Source organism: Puma concolor, chromosome A3 (genome assembly GCF_028749965.1).
Source record: "Puma concolor isolate L17-30 chromosome A3, mPumCon1.1.hap2, whole genome shotgun sequence".
NCBI classification, from domain to species: domain Eukaryota; kingdom Metazoa; phylum Chordata; class Mammalia; order Carnivora; family Felidae; genus Puma; species Puma concolor.
Genome location: NC_141669.1, coordinates 83,002,729 through 83,025,590, shown reverse-complemented (window position 1 = coordinate 83,025,590; position 22,862 = coordinate 83,002,729). Strand labels below are relative to the sequence as shown.

The 22,862-nt window shown below is 37.6% G+C and overlaps 1 protein-coding gene across 50 annotated transcripts in view; it reads right to left on the bottom strand.

Annotated features, from left to right (window-relative positions):
• Positions 1 to 1,075: 1,075 nt before the first annotated feature.
• The window catches only part of MAP4K4 (mitogen-activated protein kinase kinase kinase kinase 4), a 194,894-nt gene continuing 173,107 nt past the window's right edge, over positions 1,076 to 22,862 (bottom strand). For 28 of the 50 annotated variants that reach the window (XM_086701359.1, XM_086701369.1, XM_086701395.1 and 25 more), the window contains 7 exons: positions 18,547 to 18,690; positions 12,227 to 12,361; positions 9,807 to 9,907; positions 7,861 to 8,010; positions 7,144 to 7,303; positions 6,247 to 6,386; positions 1,076 to 4,646 (listed from right to left, as the gene is read on the bottom strand). In XM_086701359.1, coding sequence (XP_086557485.1) covers positions 4,563 to 4,646; positions 6,247 to 6,386; positions 7,144 to 7,303; positions 7,861 to 8,010; positions 9,807 to 9,907; positions 12,227 to 12,361; positions 18,547 to 18,690 — 914 coding nt within the window. In that variant the 3' untranslated portion in view covers positions 1,076 to 4,562. Of the gene's footprint in view, positions 4,647 to 6,246; positions 6,387 to 7,143; positions 7,304 to 7,836; positions 8,011 to 9,806; positions 9,908 to 12,226; positions 12,362 to 18,546; positions 18,691 to 22,862 lie in introns of all 50 variants that reach the window. The other 22 variants (XM_086701357.1, XM_086701368.1, XM_086701358.1 and 19 more) reach the window with 1 other exon arrangement.

The following is a 22,862-nucleotide window of genomic DNA, read 5'->3' as shown; positions in this document are numbered from 1 at the left end:
AGAATGCAGTATGTAACACATACACAAAGTATGTGTTGACTGTTTACGTTATCAGTAAGGCTTCCAGTCAATCAACAGTAGGCTACTGGTAGTTAGCCTGCTACCGGGGAGTTGGAAGTTATACTGAGTTTAGATGGCACAAGGGGTTGGTGACCCTAGTCCCATGTTGTTTAAGGGTGAACTGTACTCTGAAAGTAAAGCACGGTATCTGTTGTTGTTGAAGTCACAGATGGCAAAGAAGGCAGCAATTTTACTGTATCCTTGAATGTGATGCCAAAACACAGAGCTGGTATCAGTTATAGGGGCTGTTTTCATCTTGGTTGCTTGTTTAAGAAGATCCACACCAGTGGAGGACAAAGTAGGAACAGGAAGAATGAATGATGGTACCAAGACAACTAGCCCTCCATGAGATTTTTATTCCTTAATCATCCACCAGCTGTAACAAGTATCACGTAGGAAAAGACAAAACATACTCATTTGGTGGCCTAGGTATTTACAATTTTATTTTTACCTTAGAGAAACAACATGTTTCTAATATGAAGCACAAAGGAGCTGGTTTATTAACATGTGAGTTATGATCATGTAGTGTGGCCTCCCCTTTGCAACCATGGAGGCTTGGCCAAAGTGCTGGTCGCGGCAATGTGGTCCTAGATCTGTCCAATGGGGATCACGCATGTCAGATCTCTGGGGGAAATCAGTGACACACACCCCAGGGGCTTGGCCACAAAGACCTTCCAATTACTAGGCCTTAGTATTTATGATGCCAATTTGAGAAAGGGCCACTTCAACTGTCCTATTAGATACAAACATCATGCTAGTTTACTTTCTGATTCAATTCAGACTTGCAAAAATAAAACCTTATTTCCTCCTTAAGGATCAGCTTTACCCATTTTGGCTTCAAGATCAAGAGCTCACCTTGAACAAACATTCCTGTTTCAGGAGATAGCAGGATATGGAGCCACCCTCTCTAGCCAGGGGTGGCACTGGGGAAGGAGGTGTGTATAAAATATGGATCCTCATGGGAAGGAGACATTCTGAAGGATCAGAATATATTTGAAACTCATGCCACATAAAATAGGTGTCATTTTTCTTTTATTTAAGGAGAAAGGTGGGGGGACAACAGTAATTTTCATAATACACAGAAGACCAGTTAGCACTTGGGTTGGGGGGGGGGGGCATGTACTTGCCACCAGTCTGCTTTGCAGCTGTAGGATTAGTAAATTTAATGCAGTCTGTCATTTGTATTACTGCTTAGCAAATTTATAATTGGCAAAGTTAAGAATTATGAGTCACTGTAAGTGGACTACAACTAAGACAGAAACCTAAATAACCCATAAAAAAATCACTTAAAAATAAACCATAAATATGATGCACATTAGTGATACAAAACCATTTTTGTAAACATTTTTTCCAACATAACATGTGCATGAGAAAAAAATAAAAACACTGCACTCAATACAGAGTTGCTCTGATTTAAATACAGAAAGGTATTACTTATTAAAGCTTTGACTATACCTAGAGACATCTGTATTTTGAAGAGCAGTGCTAAGTAGTTCAATGTTCCATATTTAATGGTATAATACTGTCTTCTTTTTATAATTTTGCCATCTTGGCACTTTTGTGAAGTCACTACCCTGTTAAAGGAAAAAAAAGATCACCCCCTTCTCTAGAAGAAGGAAATTTCACCAGCTCGTAATTTTTAATGGAGAAACCTAACTGGGTACCTGAATCAAGCTGTAGCAACACAATCTCGTGTACAAGGTGCTGCAGCCAAGAAGGCAAGGACACCACAGCCAAGGAAAGCACACACCAGGAGCCCGCTCCATAAGGACAAACGGCAGTCTGACCTCAGTGAATTAAGCACACAGATGGATTTGATTACGTTCAACACAAACACCAAAAGAGTGCCAGGTGGCTACCAGGACAGGCACAATTCAGGCTTGAGCTCAGACCCCACTACCTCCGAAAGGAAATCCAGTTTTTGTCAAGTTCTAAATTGTAATTCCAATGAAAAGTCATGTGCATTATCTGTGCACCCCACCTTGACTTACAGACACTGAGCTTCAAGTCTGTTGGATAAGTACTTTTTTTTCTGTCTTCCTTATTGGTACCAGAAATTCACTGTTTTTTCAGATACCTGTTCAACTTTACCTCTCTCTAAAGTCACAGGAGAGGCTACAAAGCCAACTTGGATTGACCAAGCCATCTAGTTCTTTCTCCTCTTGGCATGCACACGTGTTCACTGTGGCACGTTTTATCTTACCCAAAAAAACTAAAACATGTAGGAAATCACCAGCGGTAATTTGATTTTGATTGAAATTCTGTGGTGATGGCATCTGGCCCATCTCAAAAGTCCCTTCCAAAGGTGGCATTAACTTTTCAATCTTCTCTGTGTTAACTATGAATCCGTAGAAAAGAACTAGTCCTTTCTGCTTTGGACATCAGCATCATTCCAAAGTCACACAGATGGAAAAACCATTTCTAATGCCTTGTCCTTTTCAAAAGAGACTAAGGCTCGCTTACTTATCTGTCATTGTGGCTATGTACAACCAGCTGCTGTTTCTGCATCTGTGACTATACAGATTGTTCACTAGGTTTTTATGATTCAAAGGAGAGCCTTCGGCAGAGATGCTGACCGGGAGGAACAGAATAACAGGGGTCAAACTGGATGCCAAATAGGATGAGAATGCTGGGCAAAGCCTTAACAAATAGGTGCAAATGATTGTTATATTTTTGGGAGGAAAATCTTCCTTTTTCATGTTATAAAAGAAACTTAATCACAAAGGAGTATTAAACCTATGAAATGCCAAGTTCTGTTTGGTAAACAAAGTTTAAAGTAGCCATCACACAATATTCCCACTCGAAACTCAACAAGAGGAAAGTAAGATGGCACAGCCATGACACTGAGCATTGCTCCTTTACCAAGAGATTAATAGTCTCAGAGGAATTGAGTGACCATGAAGCCATGAAACAAATTATTACCCAAGACATTTATTACAAATGTCATGAACATATTCATAAAGTAAAATTGGTTTAAAAAACAGAGAGAGAACAAGAGAGCAAGTGAGAGGAGGAGAAAAGCCAGGGCTTGGATATTACACCTAAAACACAGGAAGATGCCATCTTATGAATAAGCAGTATTAACTACATTCTTAAAATAGTTTTAGTGCATTGCATTTTTAGAAAAGGGAAACTCCACCCCCCCACCCCCTGCCAAGAAAAGGTTCCTGCAACACTGAACAGTTTGTGTGACTATTCTAACATGACCGCCTGTCTGCCACCAAACCCCAAATTGAGAACAGTGAGGCCCCTTGTGTTAGAGGCCATAGTTGCCCATCAACCACTAGTGGTGCATCTGGTGAAAACGAAGCATTCTGCTCTCTGAACTCAGAAAAACAGACTGCATCCATCAGCATGATGAAACCATGTGGCTATTTCCCATCTTCAGGGACAATTTCTCTTGTGCCTACTGAGACCTGTGACAAAATAACAGTCAAACTTCAATCTGATAGTTTTGGTATTAAGATTAAATTAAACATTAATGTTTTCCTCCAAAAACATATAAACTAAACCACCTCTTAATGCATTACAAACAATGAGGTAGGCAAAAAAATAAACATGTGGCTGAAACAATTTCTTTTCCTCTGCAAGTGCAGACTGTGGTAAAACTTGTCGTGCTTCTAGGTTTAAACAAAAATTAAACCTTTAGGCTGAGGCAGTGCTAATACTGTCACACAACAAAGTTCTGGCCATTATACAAATGCACACATTTTCTTTTTCCTTTTTTTTTTTTTTTCCTTTTTTTTTTTTTAAGAACCATCTGCACATGATTTAGGCAAAACCTGGTACACAGAAAAATGACGGAGTTTTTGGCCAAGCCAAAAAAAAAAAAAAAAAAAAAAAATCCAAATAAAATCGGACCCCCTTAACCCACCCCACCCTGCCTCCCAAGCCCCACCCACAAAAAAGTTATCCTAGTAACTGTGTCTTTCACATTTTATAAATATTAACTTCTTAAACCTGCACCTTCTTCTTTGACCACATATTGTCACATTACAAAAAAGAAATGTCAATTAAATACACTGTTAATGTTACTATATTAAATCTGCTCTCTGCTTCAGCAAACCGCTCATGAGACCACCATTTTACACCTCCATGTGCCCACTTCCAAACCAATGGCATGTTCATAGTCTCCACTTTCAGATACCCATAAGACAGAGTCACTCAGAGACAAGGAATTCTGGAGCTGAAGGAAAGGCATTTGCTTTCTGGTCTGATGCTCGATCCCAAACACTTATAGCACCTGATGGTAGAATGTGAACAGCACCAGCTGCATTGCAGCCTTGATTTATTTTTGAGTAGGGGAAAGAAGAGAAGGGGGATAAACTGGTAAGAGGTGCAGAAAGGAAATGAAACGAAACGAAACACCCCACACGTGGTGTCTGCATACACAGCTGTCCTGGACTACACCGGTGCAGCTCTGAGCTCCAGTTGCAAGGAATTCCAAGTTCTCAGGATCTCATTGAAGACTCTGGGGGCCAGCAATCCTCATCACAATGCTTCTACCAGCTCAGAAGGGAAGTCCTGCCTAATGTCATGAAATAAACCTGACTGCTGCCACCAGACCGAACGGAGGCGAAGAAGACCTGCAAAATCAAGAGAAAGAGGGAGGGATTTACCATGAAATGTAAATGCAGGCAGCCTAAAAGCCCAAAGGCCTCTTTCAAAAGAAAATCTGAGAGGACATCAGTATTACTTGATCATAAGGAGATCATCTCTGTAGCTAATTTTTATCACAACTAAGAAGGCTATCACTGCCATATTGTGAGAACTGAAAAGAAAAACAGTGATATTTCTGAAATTGAGTTATTTCTTTTTATCTCCACTGCTAATATCATCTAAAAGATAAATGTGTCTGGAAAACTCCTTAGCAACCTGATTTTTCTCTTTTAAAAAATTAAGCTAAAATATATGTTATTTCATATTACTCTATAGTCACAATACTATAGTTTACTTTTGGGCCTTTGATTAGTAAACTTCAAAGGATATAACATAATAAATAATAAAAATATTTAAATGCCCAAGTTCAAAGAATATTATAGTTATGGCTACATTAAATATACTCAGGAAAATATAAGCCAAAAAGCTGGCAAAATCCTGGATTGGGTTGGGAAGTTGTATGGATTTCTAAGGTAAATGATTAGAAAACAATGTCAACACCATTAGTAAACGAGCTACAGGATCACAGGAAAGGGGGCTGGTGGTGGTGCAATGTATTTACTGAGCATGCAGTTAGGCAGAAAGCCCAGCTGTCAAGGAAGAGATCTAGAGCTCTTCTCTGTCAAGGTGAATTTTCAAATTTAATCTGAGAAGTCAATTAGTGGGCCACTGGCTAGGATATTTAATATATTTTAATGTGAGACAAGAGGTGGAAATGTTCTTAAGAGGAAGTTTCTAAGGTTGCAACAGGCTGCCTCAGGTAGTAAGACATTTTCATCCAAGTGGAGGGAAAAGAGAGAAAGCTGGGCTTGGTAAAGGCCAGGCCCACCTGGGAGGTCCTTCTCAAAGCACGTGGGATGGGTCAACACCCTTGGCCATCCAGCTGCTCCACTCCAAGGCTGGTTTAGGGAGGGGATTCCAGGGAGTTGGTAGGCCTTGAAAGTAACAAGGATGTGGCCAGTTTTGAAAAACAAAGGTTTTTAGGTCTTTTGAAGACTGGGGGTCTCAGCTGCAGGAGGTGCTCATGCTTCTGCATAAAATGATTTATACTGTTAGGTATTTCTGACATGCAAACTATGAAGTTATTTTACTATTCAGAAGCAGACAAGTAGTATCCTTCTGATGCACATCAGGGTCTCGAGAGGAAACTTTTACCCTACCAAATTTGCAAGGGGCTTTCTTCCAATCACAGAAGAATCCCACTAGATTGGCAGTTTTAATCTTTTCTATCCCTAAACCAAACATAGCTCATACAGGTCACCTACTGGGGTTAAAAACAACCACTACAAACAAAATACGATGATTTTGGCAGAAACAAGTATCTCTTCTCCCTTCAAAAGCAAACACAAAATAAAACAGACCCCAACTCCTATATACAGGTCTAAAAAGTCACTACTAAAATGTTGCTTGATGAATTTATTTCAGAATCTATCAAAACCTCAAGAAAAGGCTTCACCAAACCCCATGGAAAGTAAACCATTACCAAAGCTAACAGCAGCTCAAGAGAAGTTGTAAGGAAACCATTACCTTGTCATTGCGTTCACATAAGAATTTTAGTCTTTGAGCCCTTTTGTGCATAAACACACCATCCAAGTGACCAGTTTCCACAGATCGGATCTCTATGGCCTTTTCTCCCCAGCCCATCGTCTGATTCGATCGAATATATGCTTTTTGAGAGGAGAAAACATGAAATTGTTATAGATAAGGAAACAGCTATGAAAAGATGCTGCTCATATAACACACACATTATCTGCATGTCTAGCATATGGAGATTTTTGTTTTTAAGGAACTTTGCTTTTGTTTTGTTTTAAGGAAGTTTTGCTTTTAAAGTTTATCCTGAGAAGTGGTAATTTGAATTCTTGAGATGGTTCATGCTTATTTTGAGCAATGACCCACTGGATATAGTTTAGTGCTCCTATTTTTATCAAACCAGTCATAAAGAAGGCAGGAAGAAGAAGTGATGAGAAGAGAAAATGACTACATTGAAACCAGAACAACTTGGGATATAAACTAAAAATTTCAGATTATCGAGTGGCACTGCCACTCGAAAAAATAAATCCCTTACCCTTTTTCTGCCTCATTTTACTTTCCACAGATTAGTCAACAACCACATCTGTCCTACATCCTGGATGTCTTAAGGATTAAATGAAGGACTGTAAATGACAGAGTTTTAAAGTGTTAAATAACTACTTGGATTTTGTTCTAAAACAGACTATGACCAGTGCCATGGTCTACAATCTCCCTTTTCACCATCAATATTGCCAACCATTCTGGGTTTTTTTTGTTTGTTTTTTGTTTTTCTGCCAACCATTCTGCTAAATGGCCAAAATGTCTGAACAACAGGTAAAACTGATGTGATAACATGCAGTTTTAGAGAAGGCTCCATTTTTACATATGCTATCTTTTCCTCTGAGTGATACCTACCTACAGATGTTGGCATCTCTCCCCACTGCAGAACCACATCCTTGGTGATTCTTCCATAGGTATTCACATAAACCCCTTCATCTTCATAGCACACCAGAAGCTCCATGCCATCTGTGTTGGGGAGGATGATGATTGCATGGGGTTTGATGCTACACTGGATCTAGAGAAGAGGAACAAAGTACAGGGAAGTATGTTTGTGGTTATTTCTATCCTTGAAATAGCGTTCAAAAAGATTGTCTTGGTGAATGCACTGGTTAATATTCCAGGTGAATAAATACAGCAATTGAATAAAATTTTGGAAAACTCATGCGACATATATCTCAAAGAATACCTTTTACAGGTCATGTACTCTACTAGTTCACATTTTCTGAGGCCCCTGGAACATATCTGGATTGTGGATTCTATTAAGAAATTAATTAAAACCACTCCCAACCCAGGGATATTCTGACCTGCCAGCAATTGCCCCAAATACATCCCATGTTAGTCAAAGCCAGGGCTAAGAGGTTTTCAGGAGGGCTTCACAGAGCCAGGGGAATGGATTTCCACTTGTCTCAGAGCATGCAGCTATTGAGAATGGCACATCATTTAAATACTCACCCCCACACCAAGGGGAAGCAAGGAATCCCTGCTTGTGTTAGTTCACTAAGCAGAGTAAAGAAAAAAGTCAAAACAAAATGAAGCCAGTCAACCAACCATAGAGTGTGGGTTCTTTCTTACGTGTGTTGGTAGATAAATGTCATAGACTGATCCTGAATCCACATCAACAGCATGAAATCCAGCACAGGATCCATAGATCACTTTCAACCTCTGGCCTTCCTCAACAGTGAGATCCACCAGTAATGGCTTATGTACCAATTCTCCAAATGACTACAAAGAAGTAACCGAGACAAAAGTAGTAAGACAAAGAAGAACTTATTTCTGATAGATCAAACAGGAGAAGCCAAACCCAAGGTACTCAGTTATTTAATTACTGAGCCATTCTGGCAACAACCATAAGCAAAAATACTCTATGAAATGAGTCTCTAATTTATTATGCTTTTGTCTGCCAATCAGCATCTGGGAGACATTTCTTCCAGAAGACGTGTCGCAAATTCCCCCTACCTGGCCCAAGAATTCCACCTTCTTGTCTTGGTGAGAAAAACATCTAAAGTGAAAGAACCAGGACTTTCTGTAGCACAGTATTCAACTATTCAATGCAGACAATGGAGAAAGAGGTAGAGTTGCAGGAGTCACATACTGAGAATTTTTAGTATGGTCATCATAGTCATCATAGAGACTTCTACTTTAATTTTTTGACTGGAGCAATATAGTGATGAAGATGTAGGTATTAACCTGGATGACCTGTAATAAACTAGATGACCTCAGTTCTTGATTAATATCAATACCTACAGCTCACAAGACAGACTTAAACAATATACTTATAAAAGCAACTAGGAGAGTACATCTGGCACATAAAGGATATTAAGACCAGATCTCAGAAGATACAACCAATTACTTTTAGTCAGTAACATGTGGATTTATTTCTTAAGCAAATATGGTAACCCCATTTATCCTGCGTTATTAGGGAATCAAGCAATAAGCAATCTAAATATGTTAATTTTCCAAATACTTGAAACTTACCCTTAATAAAATGTATCAAGAACAAGAAAAAAAGGTAAGTAAATAGAATCATTTTGGATGAAAAATTCTTAATTTCATGATATGCACTAAAACAGCCCCAGGAGCTATACTCAAAGTTTTGTGCCTAATATAAGAAATGATGTTAAGTTATTTATAATATCTAATGTCAAAGTAATATTTTAATTAAGAATTTCATAAATTTGTATCTAATGCAAACTCTAGAATTATAAAATATATTAAAAATACTCACACAGAAAAATACTAATGTTTTTCTATAGTTTTTCCCTTAAACAGAAACAATGCATTATTCATGCTTTTAACTTTTTCTATTTAACGCATAATACATATTCCTGTGTCATTAAGAATTTCTGTAATTTGTTTTTATTAGTATTCTAATAAATGTTTGTTTTAATTAGTATTCTATTGAAAAGATATACCTCCAAGCTGCCTACTGTTGGATACTATTTATCAAAAACATATCTAAATCTTTATACACATGCATCACTTCAGGCAGATGGTCACGGTCTGCTGTTTTTGTTTTTTTTAATGTTTTTATTTATTTTTGAGAGAGAGAGCACAAGTGGGAGAGGGCAGAGAGTGAAGGAGACACAGAATGTGAAATAGGCTCCAGGCTCTGAGCTGTCAGCACAGAGCCCGATGCAAGGTCTGAACTCATAAGCCGTGAGATCATGACCTGAGCCGAAGTCGGACGCTTAACCAACTTAGCCACCCAGGCACCCCAAGATCTGCTTTTTAATTAGAGGTGGCATTACTTTGTCCTTTCTTCTGTTACCATATTGACATATCAATCAATGTCTACCAAACATTTAGCTCTTTCCTCATACTCTGAGGGCTTGGAAAGCAGACAATGAGGCCTATTACATTAGAAATGGCCTCTCTTATGACAAAGTTATACTCTATATTAGTACATAGCTTTTAAATGATCAGTTTTAACTATTTAGGGTTTTTAAACTGTCCTCTGGCTCTTTCTTGGTCATGCATGCATGGCTGATGCTACTTGTAAGTACACTTGATGGTGTTACCTTAAAGGCCATAAATTTGTGATATGGCTTGGGTGCCCACGCATAGACCTCCACAGAACTCTTCAAAGCAATTACCAGAAATTTGATTCTTTCATATTTTACTGAAAACAACAACATAAACAAGAGAAGCACAGGTCAGAATCAACATGGAACTCTAAATTCTGTTAGTTGTCTTTTGCAAACTTTATAAATAATGCCTTCTATTGAGTCATCTAGATCAACAGGAAAAAAATGCTGAGTGATCAAACCTCAGAGTTTCCTTTTCCAATACTTTTTCAGCCTATTCCCATATTTCTTGACTGATGTTTGGGACTCAATTCCAATACTCTGGTTACTATTAAGGAATACTTTCACGAATGTTCCTAATCTTCTTAGACTGCAAGTATTTACTAATCAAAGACAATGCCAGGCCTACCACCCTAAAGTCTTAAGGAATCAGTATTGCTTCAAAAGGATAATGAAGTGGTTAATCAGCTAAGTATCACTTCAAACTGCTTCCTGATCTATACAGGCAGTGACTGCCTGAATTCTACCTAAAGTTCCATACAAAAAGAACAGTAGTAAAGGAAATCTCTATTCAGCTATATATATTTTTTCAGTTGAAAATGCCTTCTTTACATAGCTATTCCGGTTCTCTTGCAGCCAAGCAACTCTGCTTAAAAACAGATGCTCTGAGGGGCTGTGCCCTCACGTGACTTAGTGGTCTGGCACAGTTCTACCAGTTTCTTTATAAACTATCTAATGTCACAATACTACTTTATTCTTCCTTTGCACATGAGAGATGGCTTGTTAACTTGATAATTCTCCTTGTTAATTTCCAATATAGTATCACTATTCGAATAAATCACTGACATTAATATTAAGACACAAAGGATTATCAAAGGTTGTCCAAACCAGTGCTGTTTAACAGAATTTTTTGCAATTATGAAAAGATTTTAGATCTGTACTGTTAATATGATAGCCACAAGTTATATGTGGCTATTGGGCACTTGGAATGTACTAGTGCCACTGAAGAACCACATTTTATAGTTTATTTCATGTTAATTAATTTAAATATAAATTTAAGTAGCCCCTATTCTTGATGGAAATCATATTGTACAGCACAGGTCTTGATAAACTGAATATAATTTCCTAAAAGTATAATGAATGAATGGTACCACACACTCTTACCGCAGAAAATGCTTGTGATTCATTCTGTAAGAATGACAGACCTGAGGATAACTGTTTTATTCCAATGAAAAGCCCAGCACAGTGTAACACATCTGCCTCTAGTTCCCCCTGTAGGATAATCTATTCATGCACATTTCACCCATTCTGAATGATTTCATTAAATTTAACCTTAGATGATTTTAGTTACCCTGCAAAAATTATTTCACATAAACACAGCACAGAAAATCCCAATCCCAAAATTTCATCAAGTATATAGTACTACTTTTCAGTAACACTCAGAATCATGCCAAACTGGGGTGGCTTCTGCAATCATTATTAATCAGTGAGCTGAGAGTTGTGGACAGATTATATAAATAATAAGAGAATGTCAAGGACTGTAATATCCCTAGAAGCAGAGAAAATGACTATAGCATATACTTTCATAAACAGAAAAAAATAAAACATAGTAGCAGAAATCAATATTCAATAGGACGCTTACATTAATCAGTCTTAGGTATAATAGAGACTATTTGCTGATCTTCTCAAATTCCCATTTCAAATTCTATTAGAATATATTATCTCTCCAATAAAGTTTAATTTGGCTAAGCGTCATTATTTCCCCTTTACTTCCAACATTAGTACCAGTATTTTAATTTTTTTTCATACATAAAAAAAAATTGTTTTGGTTTTGTTCTTGCAATCTCTTACTTCATAAGAACCAAAGCATGCGTGCCAGCAAAAGAAAAAACAAGACAGTTGCTATGAAACATTGGCTGGCCGGCTAGATTCGTTTAGTAGTTAAGAGCACAGCAGCTTTGCACAGTGTGCTTCATTCAAAACGACAAGCCATATAGCTCTTTGGTCAAACTCTCAAACATTCTGTCAATGACTGCCAAGGACCCAAAGTCCTCTCAACGGAGATGAGGCTTGGAGCACAAAGCAAGAATCCAAATTGGCTGGCTTTCCTTTGGCAAGGTTTCCTTAGGAGGTTATTGTGACCACATCTTACAGAGAAGAATCTGGACTGTCAAAGAGGAAGGGTAAAAAGCCTCGCTCGCAAGATGAATGTGAGCATGAGATGGATGGAGGACAGAATGAATGGCAGGAATGAATGGTGTTATGTTAAAAGGTACATTGTGAGTCAAGATGACACTTCGGGATTAGAAGATGCCTTAGAAACATAATCGCAGAAAACATCTAGGTGTATCAGAAAGAACCCTGTGGAACAAAACCCTGCAGAATAAAACCCTCATGACCCTCCTGGAACTTACCAACTTTATAGTGTACACATCCTTCCAAATCCCCCACGGTTGTCCATCCCTGCTTCTTCTCAACTTCTGGATCATTGTGAAGTATTTTATTTCGTAACCAAGACAAATAGTAGACACGTAACTTATCTTTTTTGCCTAGCAAAACAAATATAAATATTTTATATACGTATTTCAAAGTAGGTGCGATCTATCAATAACAACAGTAACCAAATGAGCAATAAATATTATCCTCCTAAGGGAACCATTCTGTATGAGTTTTACTAGAACCTCAATTTAAGCTATTCAGAAGGATTTTGAAACTCCTATAGAATTATCATCAGGTATAGGCCTGATTAGAAGGGAAGGTTTTAAAAGAAAAAAGAACTCACACTTATGTAGATAGCCAGTATCCATAAACCACAAAGTAATGCAAACACCTGCACAGCAATGAAACCAATAGACCTTATAAGATGCTTTCACATGTATTATGTGATCTGATTCTCAAAACTCTCTGGAGTAGCTATTAGTTCTCATTAGACAGCATAGAAAGATTAAATAGATCAAACAAGGCAGGGAATCAAATCCAGCAAAAAGCCATAAATTGAAGATGTGTGCAACTTAAAGGGCTGACAGAGGACTCACTACCTATAAATCACTTAGAAGAGAGATAACCCAATTGAAAAAGTGGGCAGTCGACTATAACAGTCAAAAGAAGTTAACTCACAGATACATAAAAAAGTACTTGCTCTCAATAGTCAATTAGTGAATGCATATTAAAACCATAATGAGATACAATTTTATGCATCTTTCAGAGTGTCTAGAATTAAAAAGAACAATAGTACTCAAAGTAGGGAAGATGAGGAGTAACTAGAAACTCAGAAACCAGTGCTATAAATTGTTAGAACCATTTTAAAAAGCTTGGCATTATCTATTAAAGTAGGATGCATGTATATGTTACTTATGATCCAGTAACTTCTCTCTTCATATTAATGTGTGTATGAGCTCCCAAAAACATGAACAAGAATGTTCACAACAGCATTGTTCCTAAGAACTGAAAACAGCAAACACAAATGTTTATCAACAACAGAACAAATAAATGAATTGTGGTATAGTCATACACAGAAATGAAGTGGAATACACCTCTATGAGCAACAACAACAAAACGGGTGTTGAACAAAAGAAACTAGACACATTGACAAGCTCAAGAAGAAAAATCATATGATCTTATCAACAGATTCAGAAAAAACATCTGACAAAACCCAACATTCATTTCATGATCAAAAATTCACAGCAAATAGGAATAGAGGGAAATTGCCTCAATTTGACAAATAACATCTACAAAAAACTTACAGCTAATACCATACTTAATGGTGAGAAACTAGATACTTTCCTCTTCAGATCAGGAACAAGGGAAGGGTGTCCCCACTTACCACTCCTATTAAACATCATACTACATGTCCTAGCTAATGCAGTAAGACAAAGGAAATAAAAGGTATGCAAACTGGGAAGGAAGAAATACAGGACTGTTCACATAGAAAATGACAAAGAACTGGTAAAAAAAAAAAATTCCTGCAATTAATAAATAATTATATAAGGTTGCAAGCTACAAGGTTCATATATAAAAGTCAACTGTTTTCCTATATACTTGCAACAAGCAATTGGAAATTTGAAATTAAAATACAGCATCTGCAGAAGTACTAAAAACCAAAAAAAGATATATTTAGTTATAAATGTGACAAAATAGGCCTACACAACATCTGTATGAGGAAAACTACAAAACTCTGAAGAAAGAAATTAAAGGAGATCGAAACAGATGGAGATATATTCAATGGTCATGGGTAAAACTCAATATTGCTAAGATGTAAGTTCTACTGAACTTGATCTATGTACAATCAATGTAATCCCAATCAAAATCCTATCAAGTTATTTGTACATGTTAATAAACTGACTCTAAACTTTATATGGAAAGGCAAAAGAGCCAAAACAGCCAACACAGTATTGAGCAAGAACAAGTTTGGAGGGCTGACACTACCTGACTTCAAGAGTTACTTCAAAGCTACAGTAATCAAGACGATGTGGTATTAGCAAAAGGAAAGACAGATCAATGGAACAAAACAGAGATCTAGACCCACACAAATATAATGAACTATGGGGATGCCTGGGTGGCTCAGTCAGTTGAGTGTCCAACTCTTGATTTCAGCTCAGGTTATGATCCCAGGGTTGTGGGACAGAGCCCCGCATTGGGGTCCACACTGAGCATGGAGCCTGCTTGAGATTCATTCTCTCTCTCTCTCTCTCTCTCTCTCTCTCTCTCTCTCCTTTTGCTCCTCTTCCCCACTGGTTCTCTCTCCCAAAAATAAAAAACAAACAAAAAAATACAATGAACTAATCTTTGACAAAGGATCAAAGGCCATTCAACAGAAAAAGGATGGTCTTTTCGACAATCACTGCTAGAAGGACTGGACATTCATATACAAAAAATAATGAATTTATAGACTTTGAACCTTTCACAAAGATCAAATGGATCACAGACCTAAACATGAAATGTAAAGCTATAAAGCTTCTAGAAGATAACATAGGAGAAAACCTAGGTACAACCTCCTTGGATTTGGCAATGCCTTTTCAGATATAACACCAAAAGGATAATCCATGAAAGAAAAAAAAAAAAAGGTAAGTTAGACATTATTAAAATTAAAAACTTTTGTGGAAGACACAGTTAAGAGAATGGACAGACAAGCCACAAACTGCAAAAAAAAAAAAAAAAAAAATTGCAAAAACCTATTTGATAAAGGACTTGTATCCAAAACGTACAAAGAACTCTTAAAACTCAAGAGAAGAAAACAACCCGATTATAAAATAGACAAAAGACCTTAACAGATACCTCACTAAAGATGACATACATAGATGGCAAATAACCATGTGAAAAGATATTCAACATCATTTCATCAGGAATTAAAAATTAAAACAATAATCAGACACTATACTATACTAATCCAAAATACATCACCAAATGCTGATGAGGCCATGGAGCAACATCTTCATTCATGCCTTGTAGGAACATATGATAGAATCACTTTAGAAGACAGCCTAGCTATTTCTTACAAAGCTGAATGTAGTCTTTTTTTTTTTTTTAATAATGTTTTCAAATTTATTTGAGAGAGACAGCAAAAGTGGGGGAGGGGCAGAGAGAGAGAGAGAAAGAGGGAGGGAGGGAGGGAGGGAGGGAGGGAGGGAGGGAGGGAGAGAGAACCCCAAGCAAGCTCTGTGCTGTGGGCGCAGAGCCTGACGCAGGGCTTGAACTCATGAAAGTGCGAGATCATGATCTGAGTGGAAACCAAGTGTCGGGCACTTAACCAACTGAGCCACCCAGGTGCCCAGTTGAATGTAGTCTTACCTTATGTTCAGTAATCACGCTGCTAGGTATTTAACCAAGCACATAAGTTGAAAACATGTCTACACAAAAAACTGTCCACAAATATTTGTAGCAGTTTCATTCATAATTGCTGCAAATTGGAAGCAACCAAGAGGTCTTTCAATAAGTGAATGGATACACAAAGTGGCACACCCACACAAAAGATTATTCAACAATAAAAAGAAATGCACTATCAAGTCATGAAAAGACATGGAGGAACCTTAAATGCATATTGCTAGAGAAAAGATGCCAGTCTGAAAAGGCTACATACTACACATGATTTCAACTATGATGTTCTGGAAAAGGTCACATAGAAAATTAAAAAAAAAAAAAAAAAATCAGTTGTTGCCAGGGACTTTTGGAGAGAGATGAATAGGTGGAGCACAGGGGATTTTCAGGGCAGTGAAATTAGTCTATAATTGTGGATAATTATGTGTTTGTCAGAACCCAAAGAACTGTACAACACAAAGGGTGAACCCTAATGTAAACTACAGACTTTAGTTAATAAAAATAATGTATGAATACGGGATCATCAATTACAACAAAAGTACTACACTAATGAGGCTAATTGGGAAAACTGGAGGTGGGGGGTAATACAGGAATTGTCTATATTTTCTTTCCAACTTTTCTGTAAACCTAAAGTGCTCTTTAAGAAAAACAAAACAAAAACAAAAAAACCCCAGCCAGACACAAAAGAATACCTACCATTTTACCATTTCTGCAGCTTTAGTTCAATGAAGGTAAAACCAATCTTAGGTATTTAAAGGACAGTGCTTCCCTCTGGGAACATGGGGGGCAGTGACTGGGAGGCAGCAAAGTGGGGACTGCAGGGAAGCTTCTGGACTGCTGGGATTGTTCCATTTCTTCACCAGGGTATAGGTGCTACATGGATGGATTCTAACTGTGACAATTCACTGGGCTATATACTTATAATCTGTGCACTTTTTGTATTACGTCTTATACTTCAACACAATCTTTTTAAGTTTTGAAGACTTTTTTTTTTTAAATAAAAAAAATTTTTTTTAATGTTTATTTATTTTTGAGAGAGAGACAGAGTGTGAGCAGGAGAGGGGCAGAGAGAGAGGGAGACACAGAATCCCAAGCAGGCTCCAGGCTCTGAGCTGTTAGCACAGAGCCCCACGTGAGGTTCAAACTCATGGACTGCAAGATCATACCTGAGCTGAAGTTGGATGCTTAACCGACTGAGCCACCCAGGCGCCCGTTTTGAAGACTTTTTGAATGTGGGGAAATACTCAATAAAATATGTTAAATGAAACAAAAACTATGTACTTTTATGTATATAGTGTTCCATTTCCATACTGTAATATATACTTACAGATATGAGGAGAAGGAAATATAAAAAAGTGTCAACGAGAGTGGTCTCTGAGATAGGGTAACATTTTGTTTTATTCTTCCTAAGGTTTTCTCATTTTTTTAAGCTTCCTACAATTAATATGTATTACTTTCATGATTGTAAAAAAAAATCATTAAAAGCTACAAAAGAGGAATAGAGAAAAATAGTCCCCAAAAATTACTGGTGTCAGCTGTTTAGTGATTCCCATAAATCTTCTTGTTCAGTGAATCACAAAATGAAGCCCAAGCCATTTTTAGTGGCAGATTCATTTCTCCTCCAATTTTAAAACCTACTCCACATTAACACTCAAGTTGTAAATGGTTGTTTTCTCATTTAAGTATGAGATGGATGGCGAAATTTTTGCACTTCAACAAACATCTTTTACTTACAACCAAAAGCGTATTTCAAAACTAAAATAACTGCAAGAGATGTTACATATAAACAAATATAATAAGCTGGAGCTAGCAGATGACTAAATCAAAACTGCTGTGGGTTATTAGAAGACCTAAAGTATTCCAATTTTGCATACTCTTGACTCTAGCAATCATACAAATTATTAGGAAACCAGTACCCACGCATCACGGGCATGTGTGTGCAATGGTTAACTACAAGATATATGATATATGCCAAAAATATCTACGTGAGGGGAAAAAAGGGATAAACTAAAAGATTTACAACAAAAGTAAATACATTTTAGAATATCTATACAAAAAACACTCTATAGCCATATAAAATACAACTGTTTATAAAGAAATGTTTAATGACACAGAGAGAGCAAGTACCTGATTTGGTCAAACCAGAATGAACACTGTATAACTTCAGGACAGTGGTTACAGGGGCAGCTGAAAGGGGAAGGGAGGCTAACTGCAGGTACAAAAGTGTATCTAACACCTGTTAAAACTAATCAGTACATGGGTGTCATTATTCTGTAATCATTCTCTCATTATTGTCTGTATGTTTGAAATGTTGTATAACCATTTAAATGCAGATTTTCCCCCCTTTATGAGTGTATTTTAAGTGTGTGTATGCTTAAAAGATTAGAAGTTAAAAATTGAAGTCAATAGTATCTCTGGATGATTTTACATTTTATTTCTCCTACTTGCTTTTCTACAGTAGTGTTTTTCCAAAATGCACATATATTACATAATTTATACTAAAAAAAACCTCTTTCTAAAAAGAAGCTTATAGTAAGTGTTAACGGATGTAAAGAAAAACCATAATATGGTACTTGTGCCATCATGGCAGAGCACAGTCCCTTCTGCATGCAACAGTCCCATGGGTGGAAGCAGACACAAACCTCCAAGCCAGGGAAGCCACATTAAACCCAACGAGCAACGGGGCAGAGAGGGTGGTTGTGTGGGAGAGGTCAACTAGAGAGCACATGCCCCTGTGCTTTTCAAGACTGCTCTTTAGAGGAGCCCTACAGGTTCAGTGTGTACATGTGGGTCACATCTTTCTATTACTTTACTATGAGACCATGCTATATTTGTACCTCGTTCAGCCATTACTTCAAAAAAGGAGCTAACAGAAGTTTCGTGCTGGGAAATAATCCTGCTTTATTAAATGAACACTTACCAGATATTGTCACCAAGACATTCAAGCCTTCAAGGACATCCATTTGCTGAAATCGTCTTCTGTTGATCAGAGGATATACCTTCCCTTGGCCACTTCTGTCCAGCAGCATCAGGCCACTCTCTGTACCCACTAACAAATTCACTCCTGTTTTAAGAACACAGAAAGACCTGAATTTTATGCCGTGCTTGGCAAACAGTCTGGTTGTACGGAAAGGATAACACCAGCTATCTGGAAAAGAGTGGTTTTTAAACTCACCCACAAAAAGAAATGCTTGGAATAGCCAGAGGTATTTGTAACCAAATGGCAACAAATCACAGCGGAGTGAGGGTGAAATACTTACTTAAATCAAAAAAAAGATATGAGAAAGATGTCTGTTTTCATGATCCCTTCATACTTCCTTTATTGTCTTTATTTTGATTGCCAAGCTTCTGGCATGAGATATAGCTACCTCAAATCCTTACCAATTTATGACTCACCGTGCCATTTTCTTAAAGACCATTCTCCATCATCATCAAGAAAGCAACAATATTTCTTAGGAATATTAAAATACTGTGACCTCCCCATGGGACCAATCCTGGCTTCTCTATTTGCTACCATGGTCTTCCCCTGCTCCAGCTCCATTCAGCTCCAGCTCTTGGGTTTTCTCTGCGCCCCCCACCCCTTTTTTAAACCTTCTCTGCTTCTTAAAACACAAAAGACATCTCCTTTGCTTTCTGAAGGAGCACGTCAGAACCACCAACTCCTAATTTCATACTCTACCTGCTTTTCCACACCTGCTGTAAATTTCTACTGAAACCAACTTCTCAACTTTTGCCATTTCTGTAACAGCACCACCACCTGTTCCACACATCTAGCTAAACTGACCACCAGAACCAGAGAAAACCTTCCTTTCCCTTTCCTCTGCTCTCACCTTACATCAGGCTTTGGCCTCCTTGTAAATGATGGATAGTGACTTTAACTCAGGTTGTTACAACATCCTCCCTCTATTTGCTCATGGCAGCAGCCCAAACAATCCTCATCTTCCGACAATACTCATTAGGTCCTACTACATCTTCAAAACTACACACTCTATAGGGCAGGGTACAAAAGCCTCAACTTGGCATTCAAAACTCTCTGTACCTTGAGTCAACTTACTTCTCCCTATCACTCACTTATTTCCTTAAATGCCTTCTTTCCTTGGTCTATAACCTTCCTTGTCTAAACTAATTTTGTAACATGTAGCACACATCACCTTATATTCCTAAGCAGTTAGGCACATACATGTTTGCACTGATTCCCTCAACTGGGTAATAAACTCACTGAGACAAGGAATAAAGTATTTGTGCTTTTAAAAAATTGCCCAATCAATATTTACTGGTAGATGGAATGATAGGGAAGAATACCATGTATTTTCCTGAACCACACAATTCACGTTTTATTACACAGGAAGACACACACAGACATACACACATACCCTATTTCCAGAAAACTTCACGTGAATAACTGTGAAGGCAACAAGTAAACACGCTCCCAACCCTCTCTCAGCTCTGTCCCTGTTCCATTGAGCAAGTAAAACCCAAGACTTGGAGGGACAGTATCTATATCCAAGCAATCCTTGTGAGGAAACTGGACACACTTTTTGGGGTCTAGGGGGAAGCTGGGAACCTGGAATTTACATATGTAGTAACTATCACTGCCATTCAAATGCAAAAAACTTCAACTAACAGAGTGCAAGGCTCACAAGGACAACAGTTACAAATGTGCTGAAACACTGTAGGCTCTAAACTAATATAACACTATCCCTGGAGTCCTCAAAAAATGTAAAATGTGTAAAAAGGTCCTCATGAATTCTAGACATCTACAGTTTCTGATAATAGCGTGACCTGAGGAAAGCCCCCCCATTAAAAACCTATTAGGCATATGATGCAGGTTTCCATTTTGCCCTTACAGAAACAGTGGTATGTTTCACAAGAGCATCCCTGTATGTGCTGCCCCACATATGCTTCCACCAAATCACAGGTGCTTTCCATCTACTACTACTGTAATGAGAGCTTGTTAGAACCTGACATACTATGAAATAGCTTCAGAAAATGTGAAGGAAGAAAAACCTGAGTATTCACTACCCATTAAGAGTAACCATTAAAAGTAAACAAAACTCTCAAAGTATGGTCATTTGAAGAGCTTAAGAAAAAGGCTTATGAATGCACATGACTTCGTCTGTCACTTATAATTAAGATTTTTAGAATGTGCCATCCAGACCAGCCTTGTCCAACAGAACTTATCTTGATGTCAATGTGTTAGCCACACGTGGCTACTGGGAACTTGAAACATGGCTGGTGCAACTGAGGAACTGAAGTTTCTATTAAATTTAAATAGCCACATGAAATATCAGCTATGGCTGATACTACCATTTTATTCATCAGGTAACATTGTGGCTTTGAATTAGGGTTCACAGCCTTACACTTTATAAGGCTTACAAGCCATCATGTTTTTCCATGAAAAAGTTTTTTAATAGAAAGATGACACACATCAGATAATTACTTAATGCTAAGAAAAAAAACACTGTCCAATTTAAAAACACACTTATCATCACTGCAAGAAAAATAAATGCTTATGTAATGCTCCTTCATTTTCATACAATTTCACTTTTGAGGTTCACCATTTTGCGATGACCATCTCCCTATCAATGCAGAACTATATTTGGACATTATCCTTAGTGTTTTCCCTCCACATACCTAGGTGAGATAATTTTAACTGGCTTCACAGGTAAACAGAAGAAAAACAAAACATTAACTGATAGAGCTGTTTTCAGACAGAGTCCATTCCAAAGATTCCATTTCATGTTATATTTCAATATTTTCCCAATCTTCAATATCAAGTAGCTGAAAGACCCATGTCAAAAGTCTGGTAATAACTACTGAAATATAAGATTCTGAAACCTATTATTTGTGGTTTCCAAAAACAAATAGCATCCAAACATCAATCAAAATTTTACAGTAAGAAATAATAAAGGAATAAAAGACAAAACTGAAAAAGTCTTTTCATAAACATAAAAAATACAGATACTTTGGTACTTATACTCTACCTCATAATTCTCCATTATGTATTTCCAAGAACTATGTCATTCTGTAAAGTACTGAGTGTTAGTACTCAGAGGAATATTGAGTTACTGGAAAATAACCACCCTGGAAATTATGGGCCGATGAAAAAAATTAAGTTGCAGGCTGCAATAACCTTTTATAAATACCCTTTTTAAACCTTTCAACTGTTAGGTATAATTAAACTTTAAATATTAATTGCTCAAAGGCAAGCTGTATTAGGAACTGCGACTGTATTCATAGAAATCTGGTTTAAGATGGGGAAAAATGGCTATTAACTCTATAATGTGTGATTTAAAGTTTCCTTTAAGGGCTAGTATCCAAAATCTATTAAAGAGCTCACCAAACTCCACACCCGAAAAACAAATAACCCAGTGAAGAAATGGGCAGAAAACATGAATAGACACTTCTCTAAAGAAGACATCCGGATGGCCAACAGGCATATGAAAAGATACTCAACGTCGCTCCTCATCAGGGAAATACAAATCAAAACCACACTCAGATATCCCCTCACGCCAGTCAGAGTGGCCAAAATGAACAAATCAGGAGACTATAGATGCTGGAGAGGATGTGGAGAAACGGGAATCCTCTTGCACTGTTGGTGGGAATGCAAATTGGTGCAGCCACTCTGGAAAACAGTGTGGAGGTTCCTCAAAAAATTAAAAATAGACCTACCCTATGACCCAGCAATAGCACTGCTAGGAATTTACCCAAGGGATACAGGAGTACTGATGCATAGGGGCACCTGTACCCCAATGTTTATAGCAGCACTCTCAACAATAGCCAAATTATGGAAAGAGCCTAAATGTCCATCAACTGATGAATGGATAAAGAAATTGTGGTTTATATACACAATGGAGTACTACGTGGCAATGAGAGAGAATTAAATATGGCCCTTTGTAGCAACATGGATGGAACTGGAGAGTGTGATGCTAAGTGAAATAAGCCATACAGAGAAAGACGGATACCATATGTTTTCACTCTTATGTGGATCCTGAGAAACTTAACAGAAACCCATGGGGGAGGGGAAGGAAAAAAAAAAAAAAGGAGGTTAGAGTGGGAGAGAGCCAAAGCATAAGAGACTCTTAAAAACTGAGAACAAACTGAGGGTTGATGGGGGGTGGGAGGGAGGGGAGGGTGGGTGATGGGTATTGAGGAGGGCACCTTTTGGGATGAGCACTGGGTGTTGTATGGAAACCAATTTGACAATAAATTTCATATACTGAAAAAAATTTTTAA